This window comes from Phyllobates terribilis, unplaced genomic scaffold (assembly GCF_046119375.1).
Source record: "Phyllobates terribilis strain yellow unplaced genomic scaffold, ASM4611937v1 Scaffold_1__5_contigs__length_1240528914, whole genome shotgun sequence".
Classification (NCBI taxonomy): Eukaryota; Metazoa; Chordata; class Amphibia; order Anura; family Dendrobatidae; genus Phyllobates; species Phyllobates terribilis.
The window spans coordinates 1,190,659,105-1,190,685,921 of record NW_027362761.1 but is presented as its reverse complement, the minus strand read 5'-3'; the positions used below and the strand labels follow the sequence as shown (position 1 = coordinate 1,190,685,921).

General features: G+C 43.5%; 1 protein-coding gene across 2 annotated transcripts in view; it reads left to right on the top strand.

Annotated features, from left to right (window-relative positions):
* Positions 1-26,817, top strand: part of LOC141163909 (RING finger protein 24) — a 112,086-nt gene that overhangs the window by 67,997 nt on the left and 17,272 nt on the right. The window contains exons 1-2 of one of the 2 annotated variants that reach the window (XM_073649187.1): positions 16,429-16,554; positions 19,498-19,647. In XM_073649187.1, coding sequence (XP_073505288.1) covers positions 16,445-16,554; positions 19,498-19,647 — 260 coding nt within the window. In that variant the 5' untranslated portion in view covers positions 16,429-16,444. Of the gene's footprint in view, positions 1-16,428; positions 16,555-19,497; positions 19,648-26,817 lie in introns of those variants that run through there. The other variant, XM_073649188.1, reaches the window with a different exon arrangement.

The window sequence follows — 26,817 nt, the reverse complement described above, 5'->3', positions numbered from 1 at the left end:
GGGGCAGTATTATAGTAGTTATATTCTTGTACATAGGAGCAGTATTATAGTAGTTATATTCTTGTACATAGGGAGCAGTATTATAGTAGTTATATTCTTGTACATAGGGGGCAGTATTATAGTAGTTATATTCTTGTACATAGGGAGCAGTATTATAGTAGTTATATTCTTGTACATAGGGGGCAGTATTATAGTAGTTATATTCTTGTACATAGGAGCAGTATTATAGTAGTTATATTCTTGTACATAGGGAGCAGTATTATAGTAGTTATATTCTTGTACATAGGAGCAGTATTATAGTAGTTATATTCTTGTACATAGGGAGCAGTATTATAGTAGTTATATTCTTGTACATAGGGAGCAGTATTATAGTAGTTATATTCTTGTACATAGGGAGCAGTATTATAGTAGTTATATTCTTGTACATAGGAGCAGTATTATAGTAGTTATATTCTTGTACATAGGGAGCAGTATTATAGTAGTTATATTCTTGTACATAGGGAGCAGTATTATAGTAGTTATATTCTTGTACATAGGAGCAGTATTATAGTAGTTATATTCTTGTACATAGGGAGCAGTATTATAGTAGTTATATTCTTGTACATAGGAGCAGTATTATAGTAGTTATATTCTTGTACATAGGGGCAGTATTATAGTAGTTATATTCTTGTACATAGGGGCAGTATTATAGTAGTTATATTCTTGTACATAGGGAGCAGTATTATAGTAGTTATATTCTTGTGTATAGGAGCAGTATTATAGTAGTTATATTCTTGTACATAGGGACAGTATTATAGTAGTTATATTCTTGTACATAGGGGGCAGTATTATAGTAGTTATATTCTTGTACATAGGGAGCAGTATTATAGTAGTTATATTCTTGTACATAGGAGCAGTATTATAGTAGTTATATTCTTGTACATAGGGAGCAGTATTATAGTAGTTATATTCTTGTACATAGGAGCAGTATTATAGTAGTTATAACAGTAGTTACATTTAACAGCGGTATTATCTTTTGTAGCTATATTATACCAGCGGATGTTTTGGTTTCTTTTTACCCCTTCTGAGTTTTCATCAGAAAACCAGTGATGACCTTCAAAAAAGGAAATCCACTTTTGGTAATGGACTGGGAATCTTAACCCTTACACTGCCCTGGGGACCACCGTTAATAATAATAATCACAGTTCTCACTATCTTGGCGCTGTATGATGCTTCTTCTCTGTGGCATTTGTCCTATAGATATTTGTGGCGCAGGTTACCTGAGCGCTGTCTTCCGGTGTCTTCTCTATGACCTCACATGCGTGGACACTGTATGGCAGTAAATGTTTCTTGGTTTATATACACTGCAGGATATTTTTGGACTGTACATGGGATGGTTTATATGGGCGTTGTATGGCAGTAATATTTATTTGTCTGTGTATGGCGCCTTTACGTGCACAGTGATTGTCCGCTCATATTTTGTGTTGTATATGAAGCGGAACAATAATATTTTAGAAGTTTTTGATTTCACTTTTGCTTCTTTTGTATGTACGGACTCCTGGGGGCAAAAGTCTTAAAACAGCCGACATTTCTCGGCTTGTCTGCACTCAGTCCTATATGGATAGGTGCCATATATACCCAATATGACGTGTGCCACCTTCAGTGGAAGATTTGATCTCCCCCCATTTATTTCTGGCTGTAGATTGATTGGAAAATTTTTTTTCCCTCTGCTGACATCTAATGGCCAATGTAAAAATTGCTTGATCGAGTTGTGACCCAAAATGAGACTATTACGGGCGTGATTCATTATCTGCAGGCTTTTTTTAAGTCACTTTTTCTTCATCTTATAGAATTCCCTGACGTTTTTCATCAAAATGGCGACACGTGGTTCATGAATTTTGTGCAAAATAAAATAAAATGCTCTTAAATTTTTATCTTTTTAATGCAAAAAAGTCAGATGTGCTGCTGAAGTGATGAAACAGCCCCAAAATAGTAAAAAATGGGCTTTTTGATTATACCGTCCCTTTAATTCTGACTTACACCTTTTTATACTTAGGACCAACCTAATAGTGTGATACTCAATAGTGTATCTAAACTAGCACAGCGTATCTAAGCCAGTCATGTCTGAAACTGTCCTGTATATGTGCTCCCCATGTGTGATACTGTTTTGTTTATCTATTCTGGTACCTAAGCCGATCATATGTGATTCTGTTCAGTGTGTATCTAAGCTTTTCCTGTATGATACTGTATCCAAGCTTGTCACATATGATGCTGTCTGATGAGATGGGTGTGATATTGTCCAGCGTATCTAAGCTAAACATACTGTACAGTGTATTTAGTCCAGTATTGCTTCATACTGACCACTGTATCTAAGCTAATCAAGTGATACTTTCCAGTGCATCTAAAACAATAATGTGTGCTACTAACTAAAGGCTAAACTATTCATTGTGTGTAGCTAGTAATGTGTGATCTGTTCAGTGTATCTAAGTCAATCATGTGTGATACTGTCCAGTGTATCTAAGCCAGTCATGTGGAATACTATCCAATGTATCCTCTCGTGTGTTACTAATGAGTGTTTTAGATACACTGAATATTATCACAAATGATAAGCTTAGATACAATCATGTGAGATACTGCAGTTTCTGTAGGCTTCAAATGTGTGATACCGTTCAGTGTATCTAAGCCATCCATTTGTGAACCTGTTATCAGGAAGTGAACGATTCCTGCCTGACGCACCATGATTCACCCTGCCATTATCAGCTGTGATACGGTATCCACACTATTAACCCCTCCGCGGTACATCAGCTGTGATACGGTATCTACACTATTAACCCCTCCGCGGTATATCAGCTGTGATACGGTATTCACACTATTAACCCCTCCGCGGTATATCAGCTGTGATACGGTATCTACACTATTAACCCCTCCGCGGTATATCAGCTGTGATACGGTATCTACACTATTAACCCCTCCGCGGTATATCAGCTGTGATACGGTATCTACACTATTAACCCCTCCGCGGTACATCAGCTGTGATACGGTATCTACACTATTAACCCCTCCGCGGTATATCAGCTGTGATACGGTATTCACACTATTAACCCCTCCGCGGTATATCAGCTGTGATACGGTATCTACACTATTAACCCCTCCGCGGTATATCAGCTGTGATACGGTATCTACACTATTAACCCCTCCGCGGTATATCAGCTGTGATACGGTATCTACACTATTAACCCCTCCGCGGTATATCAGCTGTGATACGGTATCTACACTATTAACTCCCCGCGGTATGTCAGCTGTGATACGGTGTCTACACTATTAACCCCCCCGCGGTATATCAGCTGTGATACGGTATCTACACTATTAACCCCTCTGCGGTATATCAGCTGTGATACTGTATCTACACTATTAACCCCTCCGCGGTATATCAGCTGTGATACTGTATCTACACTATTAACCCCCCCGCGGTATATCAGCTGTGATACGGTATCCACACTATTAACCCCTCCGCGGTATGTCAGCTGTGATACGGTATCTACACTATTAACTCCCCGCGGTATATCAGCTGTGATACGGTATCTACACTATTAACCCCTCCGCGGTACATCAGCTGTGATACGGTATCTACACTATTAACCCCTCCGCGGTATATCAGCTGTGATACGGTATCCACACTATTAACCCCTCCGCGGTATATCAGCTGTGATACGTATCTACACTATTAACCCCCCGCGGTATATCAGCTGTGATACGGTATCTACACTATTAACCCCTCCGCGGTATATCAGCTGTGATACGGTATCTACACTATTAACTCTCCGCGGTATATCAGCTGTGATACGGTATCTACACTATTAACCCCTCCGCGGTATATCAGCTGTGATACGGTATCTACACTATTAACTCCCCGCGGTATATCAGCTGTGATACGGTATCTACACTATTAACTCCCCGCGGTATGTCAGCTGTGATACGGTATCTACACTATTAACCCCCCCGCGGTATATCAGCTGTGATACGGTATCTACACTATTAACCCCCCCCCCCCCGCGGTATATCAGCTGTGATACGGTATCTACACTATTAACCCCTCCGCGGTATATCAGCTGTGATACGGTATCTACACTATTAACCCCCCCGCGGTATATCAGCTGTGATACGGTATCTACACTATTAACCCCTCCGCGGTACATCAGCTGTGATACGGTATCTACACTATTAACCCCCCCGTGGTATATCACCTGTGATACGGTATCTACACTATTAACCCCTCCGCGGTATGTCAGCTGTGATACGGTATCTACACTATTAACCCCCCCGCGGTATATCAGCTGTGATACGGTATCTACACTATTAACTCCCCGCGGTATATCAGCTGTGATACGGTATCTACACTATTAACTCCCCGCGGTATGTCAGCTGTGATACGGTATCTACACTATTTACCCCTCCGCGGTATATCAGCTGTGATACGGTATCTACACTATTAACCCCTCCGCGGTATATCAGCTGTGATACGGTATCTACACTATTAACCCCTCCGCGGTACATCAGCTGTGATACGGTATCTACACTATTAACCCCCCCGCGGTATATCAGCTGTGATACGGTATCTACACTATTAACCCCTCCGCGGTATATCAGCTGTGATACGGTATCTACACTATTAACCCCTCCGCGGTATATCAGCTGTGATACGGTATCTACACTATTAACCCCTCCGCGGTATATCAGCTGTGATATGGTATCTACACTATTAACCCCTCCGCGGTATATCAGCTGTGATACGGTATCTACACTATTAACCCCTCCGCGGTATATCAGCTGTGATACGGTATCTACACTATTAACTCCCCGCGGTATATCAGCTGTAATACGGTATCTACACTATTAACTCCCCGCGGTATGTCAGCTGTGATACGGTATCTACACTATTAACCCCCCCGCGGTATATCAGCTGTGATACGGTATCTACACTATTAACCCCCCCGCGGTATATCAGCTGTGATACGGTATCTACACTATTAACCCCTCCGCGGTATATCAGCTGTGATACGGTATTCACACTATTAACCCCCCCGCGGTACATCAGCTGTGATACGGTATCTACACTATTAACCCCTCCGCGGTATATCAGCTGTGATACGGTATCTACACTATTAACCCCTCCGCGGTATATCAGCTGTGATACGGTATCTACACTATTAACCCCTCATCGGTATATCAGCTGTGATACGGTATCTACACTATTAACCCCTCCGCGGTATATCAGCTGTGATACGGTATCTACACTATTAACCCCCCCGCGGTATATCAGCTGTGATACGGTATCTACACTATTAACTCCCCGCGGTATATCAGCTGTGATACGGTATCTACACTATTAACTCCCCGCGGTATATCAGCTGTGATACGGTATCTACACTATTAACTCCCCGCGGTATGTCAGCTGTGATACGGTATCTACACTATTAACCCCCCCGCGGTATATCAGCTGTGATACGGTATCTACACTATTAACCCCCCCCGCGGTATATCAGCTGTGATACGGTATCTACACTATTAACCCCTCCGCGGTATATCAGCTGTGATACGGTATCTACACTATTAACCCCCCCCGCGGTATATCAGCTGTAATACGGTATTCACACTATTAACCCCTCCGCGGTACATCAGCTGTGATACGGTATCTACACTATTAACCCCTCCGCGGTATATCAGCTGTGATACGGTATCTACACTTAACCCCCCCGCGGTATATCAGCTGTGATACGGTATCTACACTATTAACCCCTCCGCGGTATATCAGCTCTGATACGGTATCTACACTATTAACCCCTCCGCGGTATATCAGCTGTGATACGGTATCTACACTATTAACCCCTCCGCGGTATATCAGCTGTGATACGGTATCTACACTATTAACTCCCCGCGGTATATCAGCTGTGATACGGTATCTACACTATTAACTCCCCGCGGTATGTCAGCTGTGATACGGTATCTACACTATTAACCCCCCCGCGGTATATCAGCTGTGATACGGTATCTACACTATTAACCCCTCCGCGGTATATCAGCTGTGATACGGTATCTACACTATTAACCCCCCGCGGTATATCAGCTGTGATACGGTATCTACACTATTAACCCCTCCGCGGTATATCAGCTGTGATACGGTATCTACACTATTAACCCCTCCGCGGTATATCAGCTGTGATACGGTATCTACACTATTAACCCCCCCGCGGTATATCAGCTGTGATACGGTATCTACACTATTAACCCCCCCCCTCGGTATATCAGCTGTGATACGGTATCTACACTATTAACCCCTCCGCGGTATATCAGCTGTGATACGGTATCTACACTATTAACCCCCCCGCGGTATATCAGCTGTGATACGGTATCTACACTATTAACCCCTCCGCGGTACATCAGCTGTGATACGGTATCTACACTATTAACCCCCCCGTGGTATATCAGCTGTGATACGGTATCTACACTATTAACCCCTCCGCGGTATGTCAGCTGTGATACGGTATCTACACTATTAACCCCCCCGCGGTATATCAGCTGTGATACGGTATCTACACTATTAACTCCCCGCGGTATATCAGCTGTGATACGGTATCTACACTATTAACTCCCCGCGGTATGTCAGCTGTGATACGGTATCTACACTATTAACCCCTCCGCGGTATATCAGCTGTGATACGGTATCTACACTATTAACCCCTCCGTGGTATATCAGCTGTGATACGGTATCTACACTATTAACCCCTCCGCGGTACATCAGCTGTGATACGGTATCTACACTATTAACCCCCCCGCGGTATATCAGCTGTGATACGGTATCTACACTATTAACCCCTCCGCGGTATATCAGCTGTGATACGGTATCTACACTATTAACCCCTCCGCGGTATATCAGCTGTGATACGGTATCTACACTATTAACCCCTCCGCGGTATATCAGCTGTGATATGGTATCTACACTATTAACCCCTCCGCGGTATATCAGCTGTGATACGGTATCTACACTATTAACCCCTCCGCGGTATATCAGCTGTGATACGGTATCTACACTATTAACCCCCCCGCGGTATATCAGCTGTGATACGGTATCTACACTATTAACCCCTCCGCGGTATATCAGCTCTGATACGGTATCTACACTATTAACCCCTCCGCGGTATATCAGCTGTGATACGGTATCTACACTATTAACCCCTCCGCGGTATATCAGCTGTGATACGGTATCTACACTATTAACTCCCCGCGGTATATCAGCTGTGATACGGTATCTACACTATTAACTCCCCGCGGTATGTCAGCTGTGATACGGTATCTACACTATTAACCCCCCCGCGGTATATCAGCTGTGATACGGTATCTACACTATTAACCCCTCCGCGGTATATCAGCTGTGATACGGTATCTACACTATTAACCCCCCGCGGTATATCAGCTGTGATACGGTATCTACACTATTAACCCCTCCGCGGTATATCAGCTGTGATACGGTATCTACACTATTAACCCCTCCGCGGTATATCAGCTGTGATACGGTATCTACACTATTAACCCCCCCGCGGTATATCAGCTGTGATACGGTATCTACACTATTAACCCCCCCCGCGGTATATCAGCTGTAATACGGTATCTACACTATTAACCCCTCCGCGGTATATCAGCTGTGATACGGTATCTACACTATTAACCCCCCCGCGGTATATCAGCTGTGATACGGTATCTACACTATTAACCCCTCCGCGGTACATCAGCTGTGATACGGTATCTACACTATTAACCCCCCCGTGGTATATCAGCTGTGATACGGTATCTACACTATTAACCCCTCCGCGGTATGTCAGCTGTGATACGGTATCTACACTATTAACTCCCCCGCGGTATATCAGCTGTGATACGGTATCTACACTATTAACTCCCCGCGGTATATCAGCTGTGATACGGTATCTACACTATTAACTCCCCGCGGTATGTCAGCTGTGATACGGTATCTACACTATTAACCCCTCCGCGGTATATCAGCTGTGATACGGTATCTACACTATTAACCCCTCCGTGGTATATCAGCTGTGATACGGTATCTACACTATTAACCCCTCCGCGGTACATCAGCTGTGATACGGTATCTACACTATTAACCCCCCCGCGGTATATCAGCTGTGATACGGTATCTACACTATTAACCCCTCCGCGGTATATCAGCTGTGATACGGTATCTACACTATTAACCCCTCCGCGGTATATCAGCTGTGATACGGTATCTACACTATTAACCCCTCCGCGGTATATCAGCTGTGATATGGTATCTACACTATTAACCCCTCCGCGGTATATCAGCTGTGATACGGTATCTACACTATTAACCCCTCCGCGGTATATCAGCTGTGATACGGTATCTACACTATTAACCCCCCCGCGGTATATCAGCTGTGATACGGTATCTACACTATTAACTCCCCGCGGTATATCAGCTGTGATACGGTATCTACACTATTAACTCCCCGCGGTATGTCAGCTGTGATACGGTATCTACACTATTAACCCCCCCGCGGTATATCAGCTGTGATACGGTATCTACACTATTAACCCCTCCGCGGTATATCAGCTGTGATACGGTATCTACACTATTAACCCCCCGCGGTATATCAGCTGTGATACGGTATCTACACTATTAACCCCTCCGCGGTATATCAGCTGTGATACGGTATCTACACTATTAACCCCTCCGCGGTATATCAGCTGTGATACGGTATCTACACTATTAACTCCCCGCGGTATGTCAGCTGTGATACGGTATCTACACTATTAACCCCCGCGCGGTATATCAGCTGTGATACGGTATCTACACTATTAACCCCCCCGCGGTATATCAGCTGTGATACGGTATCTACACTATTAACCCCTCCGTGGTATATCAGCTGTGATACGGTATTCACACTATTAACCCCCCCGCGGTACATCAGCTGTGATACGGTATCTACACTATTAACCCCTCCGCGGTATATCAGCTGTGATACGGTATCTACACTATTAACCCCCCCGCGGTATATCAGCTGTGATACGGTATCTACACTATTAACCCCTCCGCGGTATGTCAGCTGTGATACGGTATCTACACTATTAACCCCCCCGCGGTATATCAGCTGTGATACGGTATTCACACTATTAACCCCTCCGCGGTACATCAGCTGTGATACTGTATCTACACTATTAACCCCTCCGCGGTATATCAGCTGTGATACGGTATCTACACTATTAACCCCCCCGCGGTATATCAGCTGTGATACGGTATCTACACTATTAACCCCTCCGCGGTATATCAGCTGTGATACGGTGTCTACACTATTAACCCCTCCGCGGTATATCAGCTGTGATACGGTATCTACACTATTAACCCCTCCGCGGTATATCAGCTGTGATACGGTATCTACACTATTAACTCCCCGCGGTATATCAGCTGTGATACGGTATCTACACTATTGACCCCCCCGCGGTATATCAGCTGTGATACGGTATCTACACTATTAACCCCCCCGCGGTATATCAGCTGTGATACGGTATCTACACTATTAACTCCCCGCGGTATGTCAGCTGTGATACGGTATCTACACTATTAACCCCCCCGCGGTATATCAGCTGTGATACGGTATCTACACTATTAACTCCCCGCGGTATGTCAGCTGTGATACGGTATCTACACTATTAACTCCCCGCGGTATATCAGCTGTGATACGGTATCTACACTATTAACCCCCCCGCGGTATATCAGCTGTGATACGGTATCTACACTATTAACTCCCCGCGGTATATCAGCTGTGATACGGTATCTACACTATTAACTCCCCGCGGTATATCAGCTGTTATACGGTATCTACACTACTAACCCCTCCGCGGTATATCAGCTGTGATACGGTATCTACACTATTAACCCCCCCGCGGTATATCAGCTGTGATACAGTATCTACACTACTAACCCCTCCGCGGTATATCAGCTGTGATACGGTATCTACACTATTAACCCCTCCGCGGTATATCAGTTGTGATACGGTATCTACACTATTAACCCCTCCGCGGTATATCAGCTGTGATACAGTATCTACACTACTAACCCCTCCGCGGTATATCAGCTGTGATACGGTATCTACACTATTAACCCCTCCGCGGTATATCAGCTGTGATACAGTATCTACACTACTAACCCCTCCGCGGTATATCAGCTGTGATACGGTATCTACACTATTAACCCCTCCGCGGTATATCAGCTGTGATACGGTATCTACACTATTAACCCCTCCGCGGTATATCAGCTGTGATACGGTATCTACACTATTAACCCCCCCCGCGGTATATCAGCTGTGATACAGTATCTACACTACTAACCCCTCCGCGGTATATCAGCTGTGATACGGTATCTACACTATTAACCCCTCCGCGGTATGTCAGCTGTGATACGGTATCCACACTGTAATCACATCTTCTCGATAGGGATGAAGCATTTACACCACAAGGTCACACAGCGGGATCCACGGAGACGGGTGGGGAAGAAGATTTCATCACAATAAGAGTGTATCTAAGCCTGTCATGTGAGATAATTACTTAATCTATGCATCCAAGCCTAGTGTATCTAAGGCCATCATGTCTGATACCGTCTGTTCATGCAATGTACTTTGCTGCTGCTGTCTGCTGAGCACGCTCTTCTAATTCTTTCATGTGATACCGACCCCTGTATCTAAGCCTCTCATGCATCTACTGTCCAAAAGATGCAGTATATTTCGCCAAGTGTCATACTGTCATCCATGCTGTGCTGAGGTCTAAGCCAGTGTACTATCCCCTGTATCTAATCCTCGATTATGTGATGCTATCTTGTGTATCTAAGCCTCTCATGTGTGATACTGTCCCAATTAAATCTATGTCTCTCACTTGGTGTATCTAAGCCGCTCAGTGTATCAAGGCCGATTCTGGGAAAATACTTTCTGCTGAGCCAGGGTACCTAAGCCTTTTTGAATACACTGTATCTAAGCTGTCATGTGTGATGCTGTCCTACTTATCTAATCCTCTCCAGTGTGATACGGTACTGCGTATCTAAAAGGATCATCTGTGATACTGCCCAGTGTATCTAAGCCTCTAAAGTGTGAGACTATCATTTGTGATGCTGTCTCGCATATCTAAGCCTGTTATGTGTGATACATCCAGTGTATCTAAACCTCATGTGTGATATTATCCAGCCTGTTTTATGCACTACGTCTAGTGTATCTATCCTTCTTATGTAAGCCTATCATATGTGGTACATCCTGTGTATCTAAGCCTCCCATATGTGATGCCCCTGAAACAGGGCTGCACACAGGAGCTTAGTCAAAATGTACTGTGGTGAACAAGCCCTTTAACAAACATGGCTGTACCAAGACCAATATTATCCTGATTGCTGCAATATAATAGACAAATAATACCGCCAGACCATAACCACGTTACCACCATACACAGAAATGATAATACCGCTATACTGATCAATAACCAAAACCACTGTACTAGGACTGATATCACCGCCATACGGTGTCCATATAATGGTGATATAAGTGTTACATCAGAGCTCTACACAACCATATAGGTGTATACTGCACAGCTTCTAGCCAATGGTGTGGTTTTCCATTCAGCCCAGACCATCATGACCACTTCTTCCCTTCATAACTCATTTCTACAAAATGTAACACAGAGATATCTTTGGCTTACTGCTTTCCCAACCCTTTCTAACATCCCCCCACCAAATAGTGTCCTAGATAGTATTAATGCCCCCTCTGTGCCTCCTCATAGTAATAATGCCCCCTCTGTGCCTCCTCATAGTATTAATGCCCCCTCTGTGCCTCCTCATAGTATTAATGCCCCCTCTGTGCCTCCTCATAGTATTAATGCCCCCTCTGTGCCTCCTCATAGTATTAATGCCCCCTCTGTGCCTCCTCATAGTAATAATGCCCCCTCTGTGCCTCCTCATAGTATTAATGCCCCCTCTGTGCCTCCTCATAGTATTAATGCCCCCTCTGTGCCTCCTCATAGTATAATGCCCCCTCTGTGTCTCCTCATAGTAATAATGCCCGTCTATTCCTCTTCATAGTATAATGCCCCCTCTGTGTCTCCTCATAGTAATAATGCCTCCTCTGTGCCTCCTAATAGTAATAATGCCCCCTCTATTCCTCCTCATAGTAATAATGCCCCCTCTATTCCTCCTCATAGTAATAATGCCCCCTCTATTCCTCCTCATAGTAATAATGCCCCCTCTGTGCCTCTTCATAGTAATAATGCCCCCTCTATTCCTCCTGATAGTAATAATATTGTCGTATTCCTCCTCATAGTAATAATGCCCCCTGTGCCTCCTCATAGTAATAATGCCCCCTCTTTGCCTCCTCATAGTAATAATGCCCCCTCTGTGCCTCCTCATAGTAATAATGCCCCCTGTGCCTCCTCATAGTAATAATGCCCCCTCTGTGCCTCCTCATAGTAATAATGCCCCCTCTATTCCTCCTCATAGTAATAATGCCCCCTCTGTGCCTCCTCATAGTAATAATGCCCCCTCTGTGCCTCCTCATAGTAATAATGCCCCCTCTGTACCTCCTCATAGTAATAATGCCCCCTCTATTCCTCCTCATAGTAATAATGCCCCCTCTGTGCCTCCTCATAGTAATAATGCCCCCTCTGTGCCTCCTCATAGTAATAATGCCCCCTCTATTCCTCCTCATAGTAATAATGCCCCCTCTATTCCTCCTCATAGTAATAATGCCCCCTCTGTGCCTCCTCATAGTAATAATGCCCCCTCTATTCCTCCTCATAGTAATAATGCCCCCTCTGTGCCTCCTCATAGTAATAATGCCCCCTCTGTGCCTCCTCATAGTAATAATGCCCCCTCTATTCTTCCTCATAGTAATAATGCCCCCTCTGTGCCTCCTCATAGTAATAATGCCCCCTCTGTGCCTCCTCATAGTAATAATGCCCCCTCTATTCCTCCTCATAGTAATAATGCCCCCTCTGTGCCTCCTCATAGTAATAATGCCCCCTCTGTGCCTCCTCATAGTAATAATGCCCCCTCTATTCCTCCTCATAGTAATAATGCCCCCTCTATTCCTCCTCATAGTAATAATGCCTCCTCTGTGCCTCCTCATAGTAATAATGCCCCCTCTGTGCCTCCTCATAGTAATAATGCCCCCTCTGTGCCTCCTCATAGTAATAATGCCCCCTCTGTGCCTCCTAATAGTAATAATGCCCCCTCTGTGCCTCCTCATAGTAATAATGCCCCCTCTGTGCCTCCTCATACTAATAATGCCTCCTCTGTGCCTCCTCATAGTAATAATGCCCCCTCTGTGCCTCCTCATAGTAATAATGCTCCCTCTGTACCTCCTCATAGTAATAATGCCCCCTCTGTGCCTCCTCATAGTAATAATGCCCCCTCTATTCCTCCTCATAGTAATAATGCCCCCTCTATTCCTCCTCATAGTAATAATGCCCCCTCTATTCCTCCTCATAGTAATAATATTGTCGTATTCCTCCTGATAGTAATAATGCCCCCTCTATTCCTTCTGATATTAATAATATTGTCGTATTCCTCCTCATAGTAATAATGCCCCCTCTTTGCCTCCTCTTAGTAATAATGCCCCCTCTGTGCCTCCTCATAGTAATAATGCCCCCTGTGCCTCCTCATAGTAATAATGCCCCCTCTGTGCCTCCTCATAGTAATAATGCCCCCTCTATTCCTCCTCATAGTAATAATGCCCCCTCTGTGCCTCCTCATAGTAATAATTCCCCCTCTGTGCCTCCTCATAGTAATAATGCCCCCTCTATTCCTCCTCATAGTAATAATGCCCCCTCTGTGCCTCCTCATAGTAATAATGCCCCCTCTGTGCCTCCTCATAGTAATAATGCCCCCTCTATTCCTCCTCATAGTAATAATGCCCCCTCTGTGCCTCCTCATAGTAATAACGCCCCCTCTGTGCCTCCTCATAGTAATAATGCCCCCTCTATTCCTCCTCATAGTAATAATGCCCCCTCTATTCCTCCTCATAGTAATAATGCCCCCTCTATTCCTCCTCATAGTAATAATGCCTCCTCTGTGCCTCCTCATAGTAATAATGCCCCCTCTGTGCCTCCTCATAGTAATAATGCCCCCTCTGTGCCTCCTCATAGTAATAATGCCCCCTCTGTGCCTCCTAATAGTAATAATGCCCCCTCTGTGCCTCCTCATAGTAATAATGCCCCCTCTGTGCCTCCTCATACTAATAATGCCTCCTCTGTGCCTCCTCATAGTAATAATGCCCCCTCTGTGCCTCCTCATAGTAATAATGCTCCCTCTGTACCTCCTCATAGTAATAATGCCCCCTCTGTGCCTCCTCATAGTAATAATGCCCCCTCTATTCCTCCTCATAGTAATAATGCCCCCTCTATTCCTCCTCATAGTAATAATGCCCCCTCTATTCCTCCTCATAGTAATAATATTGTCGTATTCCTCCTGATAGTAATAATGCCCCCTCTATTCCTTCTGATATTAATAATATTGTCGTATTCCTCCTCATAGTAATAATGCCCCCTCTTTGCCTCCTCTTAGTAATAATGCCCCCTCTGTGCCTCCTCATAGTAATAATGCCCCCTGTGCCTCCTCATAGTAATAATGCCCCCTCTGTGCCTCCTCATAGTAATAATGCCCCCTCTATTCCTCCTCATAGTAATAATGCCCCCTCTGTGCCTCCTCATAGTAATAATTCCCCCTCTGTGCCTCCTCATAGTAATAATGCCCCCTCTATTCCTCCTCATAGTAATAATGCCCCCTCTGTGCCTCCTCATAGTAATAATGCCCCCTCTGTGCCTCCTCATAGTAATAATGCCCCCTCTATTCCTCCTCATAGTAATAATGCCCCCTCTGTGCCTCCTCATAGTAATAACGCCCCCTCTGTGCCTCCTCATAGTAATAATGCCCCCTCTGTGCCTCCTCATAGTAATAATGCCCCCTCTGTGCCTCCTCATAGTAATAACGCCCCCTCTGTGCCTCCTAATAGTAATAATGCCTCCTCTGTGCCTCCTCATAGTAATAATGCCCCCTGTGCCTCCTCATAGTAATAATGCCCCCTCTGTGCCTCCTCATAGTAATAATGCCCCCTCTGTACCTCCTCATAGTAATAATGCCCCCTCTGTGCCTCCTCATAGTAATAATGCCCCCTCTATTCCTCCTCATAGTAATAATGCCCCCTCTGTGTCTCCTCATAGTAATAATGCCCCCTCTGTGCCTCCTCATAGTAATAATGCCCCCTCTGTGCCTCCTCATAGTAATAAAGCCCCCTCTGTGCCTCCTCATAGTAATAATGCCCCCTCTGTGCCTCCTCATAGTAATAATGCCCCCTCTGTGCCTCCTCATAGTAATAATGCCCCCTCTATTCCTCCTCATAGTAATAATGCCCCCTCTATTCCTCCTCATAGTAATAATGCCCCCTCTGTGCCTCCTCATAGTAATAATGCCCCCTCTGTGCCTCCTCATAGTAATAAAGCCCCCTCTGTGCCTCCTCATAGTAATAATGCCCCCTCTGTGCCTCCTCATAGTAATAAAGCCCCCTCTGTGCCTCCTCATAGTAATAAAGCCCCCTCTGTGCCTCCTCATAGTAATAATGCCCCCTCTGTGCCTCCTCATAGTAATAATGCCCCCTCTATTCCTCCTCATAGTAATAATGCCCCCTCTATTCCTCCTCATAGTAATAATGCTCCCTATACCTGGCAAAGAGAAGAAATAAACTACTACTCCCCTCACCGGCTCCCTGGCTGGGCGGTGGTGCACTCCTATCCATTGCAGTCTCTTGACTGGCACAATAATGTGATGGCGCCACCCGACGTTCTATGTATGGCGCCAGGCTCTTGAGGCCAGAAGCCCCGCGCCTATGTAATTGGTGGAGGTGGAAGCATATACAGTTAACAGTATCGCTGCCGGCATTTGCCAGAATTACAAGATCGCTCGTCTGATCCTGCCCAGGTATCGCTGGTTATATCACTGCATTGCTGGCGTCTTATTACTCAGTAATCTACTTTGTGCGACATTGTGATGGAGACCCCCTAAACGTGAACAGAAATACTACTCCACTTGTGAACATCCCCTTTCACCAGAAGAGGGCAACATTTTATTTAGCGGCGGTCTTTACATAAGACTCATGCTGTATTGGTTAAACTACTACTCCCAGTATCCTCTTGCAGAAGGCTCATTATTAGCGGCAGGTAGTCACCTGCCTCCTATTAATCCCATAGTCTGCATTGCTAGGTGGGGTCGGCACACGGTATAATAATAGGACTTTTCTATGATGGTACAGTAGATCCCAGCTCTGCAGCCTCATCCCCCCCCTGCCCCGCCTTGTGCACATGTCATATTCTCCTCCCCATTCAGTGACTCCTATAATGCTGGCTGCAGGCCCAGGACATGGGAACAGATCTGCCATTCACCGCAGCTGCCTGCGCTCTCCCCTCCACAATGCAGTTCTTTCCTCCCGTACACATCCATCTGCAGAGGTACAACGCCAGCCGCCGTGGGTAAGGGCATCGCTTTCCTCCCCAAGGACAAGTGTAACATTCTTTCTACATAACACTTGGAATTTTGGCGCAGCGTCAAGGACTTTTCCAAAGGGGATTTCCACTCCTGTCGTCATTCACGCCTCTAATTTATTCGTTTTTCAAGGAAAATACAACTTTTTTTTTTTTTTACATTTATTTTATTTCATATTTTTTTTGCTTTATTTTTATATATTTTATTTCATAGTTTTTTTGTTTTATTTATTTATTTTATTTTTATATATTTTATTTTGTAGTGTACTTTTATTTTACTAGAATATTTTCATAATATATTTTTAGTTCTTTTAATTTGAGGCATTTCCTAAGGTTGTTTGTGTCAGGTCACGAGGATACATTTCTAAAGCTGCTATGGGTCCTTTTGAAATTGAGGGGCCCATACACGTTGACCCCCATCACCATATGTCCTTCACCTTTGCAGGTCTGTGTCCCTCATCGGTGACTTTTACTGTTAGAATGCTAGTTTGATTTTTGCACCATTTCTTCCTCTTCTTCACCTTTTTTGGACATTTTCAGTATCTCTGAATACTGTCAATGAATGGGAGTATTCTTTGCTGAACAGCCCTGGATACTCTTTATTACTGAGGGTTTGTTACAAGTGCATCCACTTTAGACAATCAAAATACATTGATAGCACAAATCTTTCTCCAGCACTGACAGCTTGCTACAATGTATCACTGCAAGTAAAATGTATCATCCTGGAATCCGCACTGTTTACATTTGTCCAGACTGGATACAATTGCATCAACAGGACTAAGAATTCAGGATTGTGAGCTTGTGAGTGGAAACATCCAGAGGTTTACAGACAGCAATCAGAAAGTCAGCGATGATGATGATCTGAAAGAAAAAGTATATTAGAAAGTTGCAGAACCTTTCATCACACAATGACTAATATAATAGTTACATAAAACTGGGAAAACTCCCTTCACACCTTCCTGGCACACTTTTCCTGTATCCTTTATTGTATAATATATAAATATTGCATTTTGCTGTATTTTATGTCATTAGCTGACATTACATGTAGGACATGGCTTAAATTGTGGTTACAAATCAGGAACTAGTGCTGCAGATATCTTATGCGCTCCTTATCTCTACCCATCAGCTGTTACTGAGAATATGGTGTGACGGCGCACTGCGAAAAACGGAAAATAAAATGTTAATCTCTATTTACTCTGTAAAGGTCGTAGCCGTCTGTTTCGTCGAATTGTGCTTATAACTTCCTGCAACAACAATGCTCGAAATGACTGTATATTGTGCTTTTACTGTAAAGAATCCTTCCATAGTAAGGAAGAGAATAGCTGGGGGTAGAAAGTACAGATTGAAGGCCTCTAGGGTGCCAACAAACTATTTTGTCACAGCTAAGTTATTTAGATACAGGGCTAGAGTAGTAAACTCAGTCTGTACCCTGTGTTAAAGAAAAGCCTGGCTGCAAATCTCAATGCCAGTGTAAGTGTCAAAAGCTGAGTTCAGTTTAGTGGTTGTTTTCTTTGTAAACCCATTAGACACTGCCTAAATGCCAGCAAGTTCAGTCCTTAGAGTATAAATACTAGTATGCCCTTCCAATCTACATATAATAACATCCCATTCTTTGGAAAAAAAAAAAAACCCAATAAACTAGATTGACCTAAACCACTAAACTTTTTAGCCTCAGCATGCTGTAGTTCTATGGCGAATTTACCATTCCCTTTTCTCCACAATGAGTGACCCTTCATGATTTTCTGTCTCAACAAAATATTGGTGCAATAAGTAGAACCGTAATGGGTTCTGCACTCACCCCTGAACTTTTTTAATTTATTACAAGGTAAAATATAACCCCTCTTACTTCATTTCTACTGAATCTGGAAAAATTGGATCCTGGAAACAAAGCTTCAGTGAGCACACATAATGCTGTGGGCTTGTCATTGCCATCTCTTTGTCCCCAGTGGAATTTTCCAGCCAGGAGGGTGTAGCAGAGGAAACATAGGATTGTAAAACTGGAGGAATGTTGTGAAGGAGGCTGCTGCATCAATGAGGGGATGGCAACGAAGGTCCAAACTGTTTGAGGAGCTGCAGAGTTCTACAAGAAAAACACCATTGTTGTATGTTAGGGAATTGCACTCTAGCATTTTCCCAGTTAATGCTTATTTTGGAAATATCTTCCTTTAGGAAGTGATTGAGGTAAATGCCGCTCTCCAGGCACCAGTTTGAACGGTTGTCATGTTGATAGTCAGCACATTGCAACATTTCTTCTCTTACCAACAATCCCATGATACAGGCTACTAGAAATGGTGCCAGTGTTCTGCTAACAGTGCCAGGTGAGCATGTGCAGGCAATGGGTCCCAGCATAAAACTACAGATTTGGTGTTACATACAGTATCCACTAAAAGAGATTATACAGCATTATAAAAAAAAATGCCTGCTTTGTTCTAAAAAGAGTGCCACACTGAAAACTTTAGAGCATAAACTTCTACAGTGCAACATATAGCACATAGACAAGTGAAGCCTTAAACTTTAGGTTCTGTGCACACTTGGCCTCAGTTCAGAGTCTCTATTGCAGATTTTATCGTATTAGTAAAAATTGCTTTACAACTTGGCAGAAACCGACTGACCCCATTACAATTCAATAGGGTCTGTTGGGCGACAGCGGTATACATTGTGCGATGGATCCGGCTGAGTGTCATGAATTTCGTTGTTGTTATTAACAACAATTGGGGACATAGCCTTACATATAAGCCCTATCCAAGTTTTGCCTTTATGAGATGGGCTGTATGAAGTCCCCATAGCGGTGCCACTTATGGGTCATATGTGACGTGAACTATCAACAACTGATAGGGTCCAGTTTGATTCCTTCAACTGTCATACTGTTTCATTTGTGATTAAAAAAAAAAGTTTGATTTTACTAATTGCTCCTCTCTGCCAATCCTGCAGCCCATCCATGAGCCCGGATTTCCAGCACTATAGCTTCAGAATGCCGAATATTGGATTTCAGAACCTCCCTCTCAACATCTATATCGTAGTGTTCGGCACTGCTATATTCGTCTTCATCTTGAGCCTGCTCTTCTGCTGCTACCTGATACGGTAAGTTCTTATTCTGATTACTCTCCTTCTTTCTTAGGACTTTAAAAAGGATTAAAAAGCAATTCCTGGTACCTGTCCTACTCTTTTAGAAAGTTGTCAATGTCGATGTATGTCTTGCGCCCTCTGCACATGACTGCCATCATCCTCTATGGATTACCAATATCTGGGGTCTACTGATAGGGCTGGACTCGCCCTATAGAAGCCATAACTGTGACGCCGCCGTACTCCGCTCATATCCCGCACAAGCCTAGGGGATGACCCAAATACACTGCTCAAAAAAATAAAGGGAACACTGAAATAACCCATCCTAGATCTGAATAATGAAATCTTCTCATTGAATACTTTGTTCTGTACAAAGCTGAATGTGCTGACAACAAAATCACACAAAAATCATCAATGGAAATCACATTTATTAACCAATGGAGGCCTGGATTTTGAGTCGCTCCCAAAATTAAAGTGGAAAAACACACTACAGGCTGATCCAACTTTGATGTAATGTCCTTAAAACAAGTCACAATGAGGCTCAGTATTGTGTGTGGCCTCCACGTGCCTGTATGACCTCCCTACAACGCCTGGGCATACTCCTGATGAGGCTCAGTATTGTGTGTGGCCTCCACGTGCCTGTATGACCTCCCTACAACGCCTGGGCATGCTCCTGCTGAGGTTGCGGATGGTCTCCAGTTGGATCTCCTCCCAGACCTGGACTAAAGCGTCCGCCAACTCCTGGACAGTCTGTGGTGCAACGTGACGTTGGTGGATGGAGCGAGACATGATGTCCCAGATGTGCTCAATCGGATTCAGCTCTGGGGAACGGGCGGGCCAGTCCATAGCTTCAATGCCTTCATCTTGCAGGAACTGCTGACACACTCCAGCCACATGAGGTCTGGCATTGTCCTGCATTAGGAGGAACCCAGGGCCAACCGCACCAGCATATGGTCTCACAAGGGGTCTGAGGATCTCATCTCGGTACCTAATGGCAGTCAGGCTACCTCTGGCGAGCACATGGAGGGCTGTGCGGCCCTCCAAAGAAATGCCACCCCACACCATTACTGACCCACTGGGAAACCGGTCATGCTGAAGGATGTTGCAGGCAGCAGATCGCTCTCCACGGCGTCTCCAGACTCTATCACGTCTGTCACATGTGCTCAGTGTGAACCTGCTTTCATCTGTGAAGAGCACAGGGCGCCAGTGGAGACTTTGCCAATCCTGGTGTTCTGTGGCAAATGGCAAGCGTCCTGCACGGTGTTGGGCTGTGAGCACAACCCCCATCTGTGGACGTCGGGCCCTCATACCACCCTCATGGAGTCGGTTTCTAACCGTTTGTGCAGACACATGCACATTTGTGGCCTGCTGGAGGTTATTCTGCAGGGCTCTGGCAGTGCTCCTCCTGTTCCTCCGTGTACAAAGGCGGAGGTAGCGGTCCTGCTGCTGGGTTGTTGCCCTCCTACGGCCCCCTCCACGTCTCCTGGTGTACTGGCCTGTCTCCTGGTAGTGCCTCCAGCCTCTGGACACTACGCTGACAGACACTGCAAACCTTCTTGCCACAGCTCGCATTGATGTGCCATCCTGGATGAGCTGCACTACCTGAGCAACTTCTGTGGGTTGTAGAGTCCGTCTCATGCTACCACGAGTGTGAAAGCACAACCAACATTCAAAAGTGACCAAAACATCAGTCAGAAAGCATTGGTACTGAGATGTGGTCTGTGGTCCCCACCTGCAGAACCACTCCTTTATTGAGTGTGTCTTGATAATTGGCAATAATTTCCATCTATCGTCTATTCCATTTGCACATCAGCTGGTGAAATTGATTGTCAATCAGTGTTGCTTCCTAAGTGGACAGTTTGATTTCACAGAGGTTTGATTCACTTGGAGTTATATTCTGTCGTTGAAGTGTTCCCTTTATATTTTTGAGCAGTGTACATTCTCGGTACTTCCCGACAATCCGCATATAAAATGATGCGTCAGGGAGTGAGGAGGACGCCCGGTGAATAATCCCTGCGGGTAACTCCAGTTTTATAAGACGCTCCTGTAATGTTACTCCGGAGGACGCGGTCACTGAGTCACCGGGATCTGATAATCCAGGAGCAGAATGTGACCCGTCTCCCACAAATGTCAGATGTTGTCTGATACCGTCTGCTCCGGACCATAAAGCAGAACTCCACCTTTCAGCAATTCATTTACCAAAGTGTTAAATTATATCACGGGTTTGTAGCTGATGGGCATCTCGCCAGATGACGGTATACTGCTATACTGTGTGCTGCCGATCACACGGCCTGTGGAGAATCAGATTCTCTGTGGCTTGTAAATGCCGTGTATAGTATATTGTTCATGGTCTGTAGAGCAGATAGCTGATGCCTACCGTAAGCAGTATAGATATAATATACTTCATAATGCTTGGGCACAAAAAAGAAATATTTTATAACAGTATTATTTAAGCACTATGTGGCAGTGTTATGTGAGCAAATAAGGATTAATATTGTCACTATATGGCAGTATTATCGAAGTACTGTGTGGCAGTGTTATGTGGGCTATTTAAAAGGTTAATACGATCACTATATGGCAGTATTATCTAACCCTGTGTGGCAGTATTATATGGGTTCTTAATGCTTAATATGGTCACGCTATGGCAGTATTATGTAAGCACTATGTGGCAGAATTATATGGGCTTTTGAGAATTAATATGGTAACATTATTTAAGCACTGTGGGATTTTAAGGATTAGTATGGTCACTAAATGGCAGTATTATCTAAGCACTATGTGGCAGAATAATGTGGTCTTTTAAGACATAATACTGGCATATAGTGACCATATTATCTAAGCGCTATGTTGGAAGTATTATGTGGGCTTTTAAGGCTTTATATGGTCACTATATGACAGTATTATATGCAATCTTTACCAGAGTATCATGTGGATGCTTGATAATATTTGGGCACTATATAGTAATAATTTGTAGCAGTGATATGTTGGAACTATGTGGCGGTATGTGGGCTTTTAAAGGTGTATTATGTGGATGCTTAATATTATATGGTAATATATGGCACTGAGTATTGTGCACTGTGATGTTTTTTTTGCCGGAGTATTATGGGCTAATATTACATGACAGTATTAATTAGGCACTGTGTGTAGTAGTATTATCTTGGTAAGTTATGGCGGTATTATGTACTGTATATTGAATTTCCAAGAAAAATTAAAAACTGGGTGACATATACTTGCTTCCCTGGATCCTATTTTCTAGGTGTACAACCGATAAGTGCATAGCAATATGTATACCCTGTACATGTACACTTCAATATCATGGTGGGATGATACAGAAATCCCCCCCCCCCCTTTTTTTTTTTCCTGTATTTTGCCGCTGATTGACTTGTTTGCTCCCTTCATGCCTAAAGCTGAAATAATCGCTCAGTAGATAATCTACAGTTTATCACAATTCTAAATGCAGCTTTGAATGTGTATGGAGTATAATCCTTTATTGCCAGCAAAATATAACACAGGCAAATTGTTTTCATGTTTATCTTTAATATATAGCAGCAGTAAATTTTTTTCCAAAAGATGATATTTCTAAATGTATATTGTTGGTTTATGCTTGTGGCATTAATTTAACCTGCAGTTATATTTATTTTCTGTTTATGAAATTGCAGTACCACTTTTTTACCACTGAAAAGGGTGCTATTTTTCCATAGCTGTCAATGCAACAGCGCCCCCACATGTAATTTAGTTGTGATCTAACTTTGCATACTGCATGCTTAGGTTATCTAGCTGCTGGCATAGGTGATCGTGGGCAGCATTTGCATCCATTTTTTTTTTTAGAAATTGGAGCATTCACTACTGATTTGCATTTCTTAAAGAGCACCCACCTCTAAAATCTAACGAGTCCCTGAGTTTTCTTCTTAGGAGATATATAAGAAACTGTTTTGAAAAAACTTATATCCCATAAAACTAATTGTTTTATACCCCAAACTAAGTGCCTTGTGTTTAGGGGGTACTCTTAACAATCCTAGGTGCAAACAAAAAAAACTAAGGTTATATGGTCATTTTATTTAGGAACCGTAATGTATTATTATTATAATAATTATTTATAATAATATAATAATAATAATTATAATAATTATATAATTAATAATAATAATTATTATATAATAATAATTATAAATAATTATAATTATTATTAAAATTATTATTGTATTATTATTAATAATGTATTATTATATGGCGCTACTATGTGCATTGTGGCTGCCGCATATTATATGGTAGTGCTACTTTGGCACTTTGTGGCAGTATTATGTGCATTATGCATATTATTTGAGTATATAATATAGTGCGGTAGTATTACCTTGGCACCATATGGCGGTATTATCACACGTTCTCTTTTTTTTTTCTCTTCTCGAAGAGGTAAAATTAACTTATTTATCATGTGATCTGTCCCATTACCTGTTAGACAGACAGCTACTGGCCATATTATTTATTATAACCGTATAAAAAGCTAAAATTCAAGGTGGTTTTTAACCCCGTAAATCCCCCTGACGCCTGTGTTTACTCTTTTTAAAAAAATTCTTCCACTTTGCAGCCGCTGAGTCATAGCGGGGTGCCGCTTTGTATCAGTTTCTCTTTCTCGTAAGACGTTGCGTGCTTTGCTCGCAGGAAAATAAACATTCCTCAAAACTGAAAGAGAATGGCGGGAGGGCACGGCGCCTACATCACAAAGTAAATATCCCCTATTTACCTTCAGCGGACCCCCTTGTGTGCTCAGGCCCAGCTGTCAAATATAAATGTTTTTAATTAAAGGGATTTTATAGGATTTAAAAAAAAAAGCACATGTTGTTCTTCCAGAGCTTGCACCTTCCTTGTCCGTGACTTTGGCGTTGTGGTTAAGTCCCATTAAGTATCATGATCTGTTCCTATTAGGATAAGACTAAAAGCGTTATTCATCCTGAGCTCCCTAGTTCAGGAATAGTATGCCATGTGATATTGCAACTCTGTTGAGGTGAAGGAGGCTGAGCTGCAATACCATTCACAACCTGTAGACAGATGTGGCGCTGTTTTGGCAATTAAGTGACCCCACCCCTTTTTTTTTTTTTTTTTTTTTTTTTTTTTTCTGATTCTGGATATTCCCTTTTAAACCCGTTTGTCCCATGTAATCATAAATTACCCATTAGTAGAAACAGGACTCTTAAAAAGAAGAACTAGTGAGCTGCAGCTGACCTCAAGGAATGAGAGGAACTTGACTATTAATCAAGGATATGGGGACACTTCTAGGTCGGAAACCGTAAGTTCTCCATTTTAGGGACCTTTAGAGATTCTTAATATTCCTAGGTGTTGTGAGAAAGCATTTAATTGTCCATAACATGTTAGTTTATAGTAAGTGTTCCCATGACCCCTTTGTATTGGGACGAGCCAAGCCCATGCTCCTAAAACATTGGTCCCAAATCAGCCCCATTCCTGTGAACTGCTGCTAGGAATGTTGATCTAGTAAACTACTGTATAAACCTCCGTAGCGCTGTCTACTACTCCATGTAGATGACACATTGGGCTGTAAAATAAGAGGTAGGAGCAAGATACAAGCTCTATACAGTGTCTTAATGCTTGCTCCTTTTATCAGTAAGCCCATGGATATCCTTCGGGAACAGCCTATGGAGGATTTTAAATCATTTGACTGACGAGGGACTTGCCGGTAGCCCCACCAAAATAAGTACACCTATGTTCCTTTACCTCCTGGATTGATCAAGTAGCAGTAATAGTTGTTATACAGAGGTTTACCAGCAGCTACAATTAATGTTGATGCCAATGCCAGAGTGTATTTATTTTGAGATACTTGACAAGCTTGTGGTGAAAGACAGGTCTAGCATTAAAACTGAAAGTTGTGGGGTGTGTGAGGAGCCCATTACGGTTCCTATTCATTGTTTAGAATTATAAGTAGTTAGGGATGAGCGGACCCATGGAAGTTTGGGTTCTGGTACCCAACTGAACCTTAGTCTAAAGCCCAGTTCAGGCACCACAACTGTATCCGAACTGCAACCAGAACTTGAACTCCATTGAAAGCAATGGGGACCCGAACTTTGGAGCTGGAGAAAAAATGATCTCTTTTACGTTCGGGTTTGCTCAGTACATTCACACTGAAGGCATCAAAACTATGAATTAACACATGTGGAATTATATACTTAACAAAAAAGTGTGAACCAACTGAAAATATGTCTTATATTCTAGGTTCTTCAAAGTAGCCACCTTTTGCTTTGATGACTGCTTTGCACACTCTTGGCATTCTCTTGATGAGCTTCAAGAGGTAGTCACCGGAAATGGTCTTCCAACAATCTTGAAGGAGTTCCCAGAGATGCTTAGCACTTGTTGGCCCTTTTGCCTTCACTCTGCAGTCCAGCTCACCCCAAACCATCTCGATTGGGTTCAGGTCTGGTGACTGTGGAGGCCAGGTCATCTGGTGTAGCACCCCATCACTCTCCTTCTTCGTCAGATAGCCCTTACACAGCCTGGAGGTGTGTTTAGGGTCATTGTCCTGTTGAAAAATAAATGATGGTCCAATTAAACGCAAACCGGATGGAATAGCATGCCGCTGCAAGATGCTGTGGTAGCCATGCTGGTTCAGTATGCCTTCAATTTTGAATAAATCCCCAACAGTGTCACCAGCAAAGCACCCCCACACCATCACACCTCCTCCTCCATGCTTCACGGTGGGAACCAGGCATGTAGAGTCCATCCGTTCACTTTTTCTGCGTTGCACAAAGACACGGTGGTTGGAACCAAAGATCTCAAATTTGGACTCATCAGACCAAAGCACAGATTTCCACTGGTCTAATGTCCATTCCTTGTGTTCTTTAGCCCAAACAAGTCTCTTCTGCTTGTTGCCTGTCCTTAGCAGTGGTTTCCTAGTAGCTATTTTACCATGAAGGCCTGCTGCACAAAGTCTCCTCTTAACAGTTGTTGTAGAGATGTGTCTGCTGCTAGAACTCTGTGTGGCATTGACCTGGTCTCTAATCTGAGCTGCTGTTAACCTGCGATTTCTGAGGCCGGTGACTCGGATAAACTTATCCTCAGAAGCAGAGGTGACTCTTGGTCTTCCTTTCCTGGGGAGGTCCTCATGTGAGCCAGTTTCTTTGTAGCACTTGATGGTTTTTGCAACTGCACTTGGGGACACTTTCAAAGTTTTCGCACTGACTGACC